The 8,535-nt window shown below is 36.2% G+C and overlaps 1 protein-coding gene across 1 annotated transcript in view; it reads right to left on the bottom strand.

The window, feature by feature from the left end:
- Positions 1–400: 400 nt before the first annotated feature.
- Positions 401–8,535, bottom strand: part of CWF19L2 (CWF19 like cell cycle control factor 2) — a gene marked incomplete at its 5' end in the record, with an annotated part of 26,883 nt that continues 18,748 nt past the window's right edge. The window contains 4 exons of the mRNA XM_010168417.1: positions 401–978; positions 1,876–1,977; positions 4,171–4,251; positions 5,699–5,854. Of these exons, the coding sequence (XP_010166719.1) occupies positions 838–978; positions 1,876–1,977; positions 4,171–4,251; positions 5,699–5,854 (480 nt within the window). The remainder of the gene's footprint in view (positions 979–1,875; positions 1,978–4,170; positions 4,252–5,698; positions 5,855–8,535) is intronic.

Here is an 8,535-nt window from a genome sequence, read left to right as displayed (position 1 = left end):
ACTGGAGAGGATGCCTAGGGCAGAAGAGTTACCTGGGGAGATCTCTGAGATTTTCTTCTTCTCCAGCCATTGGAGAGCTTTTTTCCTCAAGGTTCTTCACCACTCCTCTCTCTCCCTCTCTTTTTTTTTTAATTGTCATGATAACTAACTGTTACCATTAAAGCTGTCCTTTGCTACCAGCTACTGTCTCATCATTCTTTGTGCAACAGGTCAGCTTGAAAATATCACTTCATATTGAAAGAAAGTACAGAAAATAGGCATTGATTCTTCTGCAGGGGGGCAGCAGCAGGTTTATCAATCACATCATATTTGAACATTTGTATTACTGCAATGACCTCAACTTAAAAGAACACAAGGACACAAAAACAGAAAACTATTTTCTGTACAATTTCCTTCTGCAACAATGTATTTGTATTAATCAAAATGTTCTTTTATTAATTTACACCATTTTCTACAAAAGGTCACCATGATAACTAAGCACTGGCTCTATGCTAAATACAACATTAAAAAAAAAAAAATGAGTTGCCTCAAAGATTATTAAAACTCCAAAAGCAGAAGCTACATTTTGAAGAATTACAGTAGCCACATTAATATTATTTTTTGGCTCAGTTCAAAAATGAAAAACTAAAAACACTGTACATTTGTGGTTTGTCAGGCTTGCAGGTTCATGTGATCCACACAATGTCTAAACCAGAAACAGGTAATCAGCAATTAAACAATATACTTGGGCTTAAAATATATTAGCAATACACAATACACTAGTGTTTATTCCAAACATATAAAATATCCTTTAATATTAACTTATGGCTTATATAGTCCTTGACTGCAGGGATGTACTCATTCTTTCTTTTTGGTAAAGTCATATGGTTTCCACCACTGTGCAAACTGCAACACCTTCTTCCTCTGATCCTCAAAATTCTGTCTGATTCCTTTTCTCCAGAGCCGCGGTTCCAAGTCCAGCATGCCACCAATTATTTCCTTTGCAAATAAAACAAAGATAGATAATGATAGATGTAAAATTACCATATTACTTAACACTATTTTACCATATAATTTCTATAGAAATATATTTTTTTTAATTATTAGATTTGTCATTGGTTTCTTTAAGTGCTAGTTACTAAAACTGAAAAATATATAAATTCAAAATTAGAACTGCAGTTGTTAGATAGTTGCCTCAGCAGAATTAAGTACAGCATAGTAATGCACTGCATAACTACCCTAACATTGCAAGACTGTTAATATATTAGTACATTTGTGACTAAAGAGAAAAGCTCAGGAAAAAAGAAAGCTGCCCACTTTGCTCTTCACTCTTACTGAAATAAGTTATGTTTCTTCCTAATCACTCTTAATGTTTTTGCAATATTGATGCTTTCAATAAATGATTGCTGTGACATAATAAAGAAAAATATTTTATTGCAGCTCTTCTTGTATATACTATATTCTCTGTACTACATGGAGTAATTTAATCACACATGCATTATACTAGGAGTTGTCTAGGTCTGTTTGCACCCTAATTTATACAAGCAGAAGCCAGTGCACCTATGAGAACACTAAGGTCATGAAAAACCTTTCTTTTCTCCTTCATCTTAAAGAGATGCAAGTACTTTCTGTCTATTAGACAGTATGTCAAAGATCTAGAGTTCCTATTCATTCAAAAGAAACATGGATATAGAATCACATTCTGAGTATCAGTCAGTGAAGAAATCAATTATTCCTTTATTCAACAAGTTATGTTACAATGACTCACCAAGAAAAGCCAGCTAATAAACTGGGATAAGGTACATGAAAGTGTCTGTTCTGGAAGCATCTGTTTTAGTTACTTGAATTTTACAAAATAGAGTATAATTGGTAAATTGATCTTTTACATGTCAATACCTTTCCAAAGTAATGAGGGAACTTGTGTTCATCTTCAATCACATGAGCAAATCCTCCTTGAAGGCCAAAGTCCACAGAAAAGTATGGAAATCCTTTAGGAACCTGTACACACAAACCCACATTTTTAGATGCTTAACAGACTGTCGGCATTTAGTTAACCATAACTTAATAAATTTGAAAGTGGTTTTACAGTTGATAGTATCACATTTTGTTTTAAACCACCTGTCAAACCAAGTGTGTGTAGTATAAAATTGTGTCAGAGAAACAGCAAAACGAACAGGCAAGGGGAAAGAACGATACACAACATCTAGATAAAAAGACACTGAAAACTGAAAAAACAATGTCTGGGTGGCAGAACCTCAAGAAGACACCATTGCAGCACCAGGTAAGAGACGTGGAGGGACCAGGCAGCAGCATGCACACCGAGCAAATGCCTTCCTGACCTCTGAATTACATGGGTTGAGTAGAAATTTTAGAGACAACTACCAGCAAGTTGCATTTATTAAAGATAAGGTGTTGTGTGACAACAGGAAATATTTACCCAGAGGAAACGATGACACTCAGGGGAAAGGGGAGACACCTCTGTGGAGAATACACTACCCAAAAGCCCCAGTACATGACTGGAAGTTATCATTAACTTGCCGAATCGGATAATTAAATTCAGTCAGCCTACAGAGGAGATGCTGGTTTTCCTGCCATAAGGAAAGACCCTTCAGTCTGACAGAGTGAGAAGTAGATTCACTTATTGCTACAGTATTGCAAGTAATTTCTGCTGTTTCACTGCAACATGTTATTTTCCACTCTCTTAATTGCTGAGGATGGTCCTGTCCAGATAAGATTTACAAAGCCTCAAATTTGTAAGCATTTCCTCTGCTACAGTCCAAATAACTGCGCAATTTTCACAAGGCATATTCCATATATTGCTTGGAAATTCACTCTAAAAATAATTAAAATTTAATATAGAGGGCCAATGTAGCATGGCAAGAAACATATCACATTTTAAATGAACTAAAAAAATATAAATCATTAAAAAAGGAAAAAATGGGTTGGAGGGTGACACCTTAAGGCAAATGTCAGCTTTATCTTATTTGTGTCTAGCAATGTATCAGGTCTGGCTGGTATGGAGTTCATTTTTGTCACAGCAGCCCATATGGTGCTGAGTTTTGGACTAGTCACTAAACCAGTGCTGATAACACACCAGTGTTCTGGTTATTATTCTCCTGGCTGTGTCCACTCCCAGCCCATTGCCCACCCCCAGCTCCCTCACTGGAGGGAGCAGAGGGAGAAGCACAGAAGGTTCTGATGCTGTGCAAGGCCTGGATGCTTCAGCTCTGCCTCTGGATATCATAGTCCCAATTTCTGCACACAATCTGCCCACTGCATGATGTCTCAGTCATGTCCGACCCTCCTTCTAGGCACCACCATCTCCTAATACAACTCTCCAACTTCACAAACCTCAGCTTGGTCTCTAAACTATATTCTCATAACTGTCTGAAGGCTACAGGCATTTCTTTTACTGTAAAATAACGTTAAAATCACACAACTGTGATTTTAACAACTGTGTAACACAACTGTGTAACGATTTACACTCAGGTGCATTTTATTAATTTAAAGAAGTGTCGTGACTTAATCTGAAAACTGGTATACCTTCAAATGGGTATATAATACAGTCACAAAAATGTATGGCTAAGAAGATTCTTAAAGGAATCAAATGTCCTGGTGCCCTATGATGTGTCAAGATAATTATATTTCATTTATTTGTGACAGATATTGACTTTCCCTGTACTGAAACACCAATGAGCAAAAGATACCCAAAATACACCTATTTTGTTGTCTGTTTACATCCACCCTAAGTTTAAAGTCCTCGCTGTAGATTAATTGAATTCCTTCTTGTTTGCACCGCTTCATAAACTTAGCAACACGAAAGGCTGTTCTAGGTCAATGAAAAAGACACATCATATTTTTTTTCCAGGAAAGTAATTTGCAAACCTTTGATCTACTTTAATTCTTAAAGTTAATCAAGAAAATTATGCTGGTACATGTCCTCAAAGTGCCAGCTTTGTTCTCAATCAATGCTTGCAGCTCAGTTCACCTATTGTTGAAATAAATGGGAATCTTTTCCTTAATGTCAGTTAGGAGCTCTGTCAGTCTCTTAATTCTCATCATGCCTATGCCATCTCCTGATCCACTAATTTAATTGTGTTCCCTTTTTTCTCACTTTGAAACAGTTAATAATGAAAACAGATGAGAAGAACTTGCTGAGAAATTCAGTGTTCAATACATTTCATTACTTACAGATTTCCGAACATCTTTTGAAGAAAGATCAATTAACTTCTTGTTCACGGACCACTCTTCATCAGACTCCATTATAGCTTTCTGTAAAATAATTTTATCTAAATGTGAAAATAGGCCTTCATACAGCAAGCAAAGAACTAACTTTTCAATGCAGTGAAGTATATTGAATTACAAGTACCAATTATTTCTCAACAAAGTAACTTTATTTTTGGCAGTCTTTCTGCTTTCCAGAACTTACATACTTTATAAAAGCATTGTAAAATTAATATTCTTGAAGTCACTAAAATCTATTCCTCTTTTTTTTTTTTTTTTTAAATTTAACTTTTGCCTGACACAAATTATCTCTAACAAGTCTCAATCAAAAGGTCACATTCTCTTTCTACTAAGCTCACACAAAACCCCTTATGAATTCATTACAGTATATTAAGTCTTTTTTATCTTTCTTTTTTTCCTTTTTTAAACACTAAGAAGAATCCAGCTTAGGAGGCCGATTGCACTTAAAAACCTTTAAAGCTGTCTGTGTCCTCCATAGTATGGAAGTGGGTACGGTATAGTATAGTATAGTATAGTATAGTATAGTATAGTATAGTATAGTATAGTATAGGTATCTTTTAAATTTAATTTGCTGTGTATTTTAATGGTGGGAACTCCTGAAAGAAAGTTCTATGTACATGACATTGCATTAAATCTTGTATTTTGTTATTCCTTTAGTAGTCAGACAAAACACAAGTTTTCCCAGCACTGGAAGCACAGCAATGAAATCAACCAGGTGGAGAGTTTCAAATGTGGTAGAAGTTACTGCATTGCTGTTCATCATACTGACTTCTTCACTTCATCAAAAACCAATCACATTACTTGTTTTCAGAAAACAAAAATAATATTTCAAAGAACAAATAAAATCATTTACTTATAAAAGGCAAATCATGATCCAGTTGCTGAAAGCCAAAAGACCTCAGTTTCAGGCAGAAGGTTCAATGAACCTTTCCTTACAGGGTCAGTGGAAAGAGACCAGAAAAGCTACAGCAGAAATATCTATCACGTTGTCTAACATTCATCAGAGACCTAAGACACATGTAAGATTTGTGCCTACTGAAATAACATGGGGATGAAACATTATGTATTGGTATTTCTTAAAACAATTGACATTATTTTCTCATTTTATGCTTGCCTTGGCAAACGAACGTGGTTTCAGGTTTATACTACAGGACTTTTGTAATAAATATTGTGATCCTTACAGCACTTCAGGAAACTACAGTTCTCTCATCTTCTTCCAGTATTTGTCAGTGCAGCCTGACTTGAGGTAGCCGCACAGTGACACGCAGCTCTTCCTCTGACTACTTGAAAAACAGAATTACCTCACAGGGCTTGTTTTCAGATCAAGGAATAGGATCAAAGAATGGATCAAGAAGTAGGACCAAAGAATCTATCTTTCCAAAAATAGTGCTTGAATATCAAAAACATTTTTCTAGAAATAGATGAATTATGATAAATACATTCGAATGACCTAAGAAAAAGCATTTTTGTCTACCTTAAAGTAGATTGGAGCCATATCTCCTACTTCTTTTGGAAGAGGAATGCATTCGTATACCATGTGATACCGTTTCTTCATACTCCTGTTTGTTTCTAGGAACACACAGTCCAAATCTTTAGCTTCAAACATTTTCACCAACGCATTTCTGAACATCTGTTTAAAAAATAAGTTAAATTTCACTTCGCTTTTCAAAGCTTTCAGATACTTTATATTATTTCATTAACATATTATATTCATAATAAACTCACAATAAAATGGGTAACAGTAACAATCATACTAGGAAAATTCCATATTATTCAACAATTTTTTATGAACTATATTTCCTAAGATAAAAAATTGGAAGTCTAGAAAACTATTGTGAAATATGCATTACAATTAACACAACAAACTCAGTTTTAATAAATAACACGTATCTTTACAGCTGAAATTAAAATTATGGTGAACTTTGCAAGTGTGATGCTCCATAAAACAATATGGCTTTAGCAGTAGGTCCCTAGCTCATAATTTCTAAGTTAATGTCTTGGCTTGTATTGACTTTAGATACCATTATCCTTCCACTAGTCATTCCAAATACAGTTTTTTTTTTAAAAAAAATGGCATTTCCACTAGGCGTGCTTGACCTTTAAGGAAAACACTAACATTGCCTCCAAAGAAAGCCATGGCTAGAACCACCATCTTCACTGTATGGAAGCTAACCAAATGCACTACTGCAGCACACCTGGCCTCAGTGTTACCAGTTCCCCTTAGAGATTAGGTGCTACACCTGTTCAAAGTGTATTTCAATTTATAATTCTGCTAGCTCCACTGTTGGCCACCACTGGGCTGTGGCTGACCCTATCTACTCTCACAGGACCTGCTCTTTATTCCTGGCTTGGGTACCATGGGACAATGCCCTGTCAGTGAGGTGACTTCTTGCCTGTCACCTTCCACCCAGCCCTGCCTTGCCTTCCCTGTGGAGCAGCCCACTCTTGCTGCTCCCTCTCTCTTGGCAGTTGGCATTTGTATCCAAGATGGGCCACAGCATCATTCTACAGCTTACAATGTAGATGCTGAACTAAATTATCAAGCATAAGGGATGATTGCAGAGACTCGTTCAGACTCCTTTTCAAATGCACAAAAAATTTTGTCTTTTTTGACTGTCACAGGGTGAACATTTCCAAAAGTGTCCCAGGGTCTTGAAAACTGCTTTTTTAAAATGAAGATCTTTGTATTATACATGTTGCCTATACCATGTCTATAGTGTAAGTCAAGAAATCACTGAACCTGGATGAACCTCACAGAGCACATGTACTCACATAACTCAATTTTTTTCCAATTGACAACACTCAGAAGTACAAACACCACAATTAAAAGGCTAATCCCATGTAAACATTTAAGATTCCTAATGGGGGAGTCGATGAATCAAACAAGCATAAGCAAAGACACGTATTAATTGAACATCATCAAGTATGGAAGTAAAACAGATGGAAAACAAATCACTACCAGGTTTTCAATGCAACAGGACTAGAAATGGAGCACTCTCCTCCCCACCCCTTTGTCATTTTGCAGACTATGAATTAAAGTAAAAGTCTATGAAATTTGGCCAAATATATATCTTAAACAGTTTTTTAAGCTCTCCAACGCAGGTCCTTGTGCCCTGAATTTTTCCTCACAAATAAGCTGCTCCATGCTGTGACAAGAAAATACTACCACCACCCCTCTCACACAATTGATGAAACACAGCTAGAAGATATTGCCCAGTGAATAGATCACTGTACCATGACTGATACAGGACTTAACAGTTTGTTGTCTTCTCTCCTCACCCCAGCCCCCAGATCACTATTTATTACATAAACCAGAGCAAGCAACGAAGAGAAACATTGAGAAACATTAAACCGAAGGTTTGGAAGCGCTATTACAGTTGCTACCTCGCAATATGAACTGCAGCACAAATCCACTGAAAAGCCTAGAATATCTGCACATGCCAGCTAATGTTTCCAGACTGCAATTTCTTGACTGTAAATGCATTGCACTTTCCCTCTAAATTCTGAGCAGGCCAAAACATCAAGGATAATTACCACTGGAAAGGACAAAACCATTCATACAAGCAAATGAGAGGGCTTGGCTTATGCTCGGATGCACGTGACGTTGATACGTGTAACAGTTCAGGCAACAGAGAACATGTAAAGATTTGTATCTTTTCAGATTAAAAAAATTACATGCATATTCACTTTGGCAAGTGAGCACATCAGTCTAAAACACACAATATGTTAAATGCAAGTGCCTGAAGGCATACAGTATTAAAGAACTCTTCTTGCTTTATTTCAACGTACCTTAAAAAAAAATCCCAGCAAAAATAGTAAGCTAAAACATGCACTCAATACAACATTTTGAATATTTAAAGTGTGGGTTTTTCCCCCCCCTCCTTAACAGCAATATAAAATATGGCTCTGGCAACAGAGAGTTAGTTTAGTCACTGAGTAAATGTGTGAATATAGTCCTGCTAAAGCCTTCCAGTATTCCTACTGAATTACATGGAAGATGTCAGGGGGGGAGGGGAGAGAAGAAAAAAATAATTTTTATATATATTAATATAGAGAGAGAATGAGACGACAATAAGGAGAATGACATAGTTCTCTCTCAATTGACATCCACTCAAAACCCAGATTAGCTTTAAAAAAAATAAAGATATGTAAACAACATATCTTCAGCTTCTGTTTCATTATAAGTGATCTTTCTGCCCTGACAGTCCTTCTCTTTTCCTTGGCACTCCCAAGGAAATTCTAACTGCCAAGACAGTTATTTTGTAAGGGATCAGCTGTACCTACATCACCCCTGAAAGATGCTCCTCTAAT

The sequence above is a fragment of the Antrostomus carolinensis genome, unplaced genomic scaffold, assembly GCF_000700745.2.
Source record: "Antrostomus carolinensis isolate BGI_N321 unplaced genomic scaffold, ASM70074v2 scaffold5595, whole genome shotgun sequence".
Lineage (NCBI taxonomy): Eukaryota > Metazoa > Chordata > Aves > Caprimulgiformes > Caprimulgidae > Antrostomus > Antrostomus carolinensis.
The sequence above is the reverse complement of the archived record's forward strand: the minus strand, read 5'-3'. Positions and strand labels throughout refer to the sequence as shown.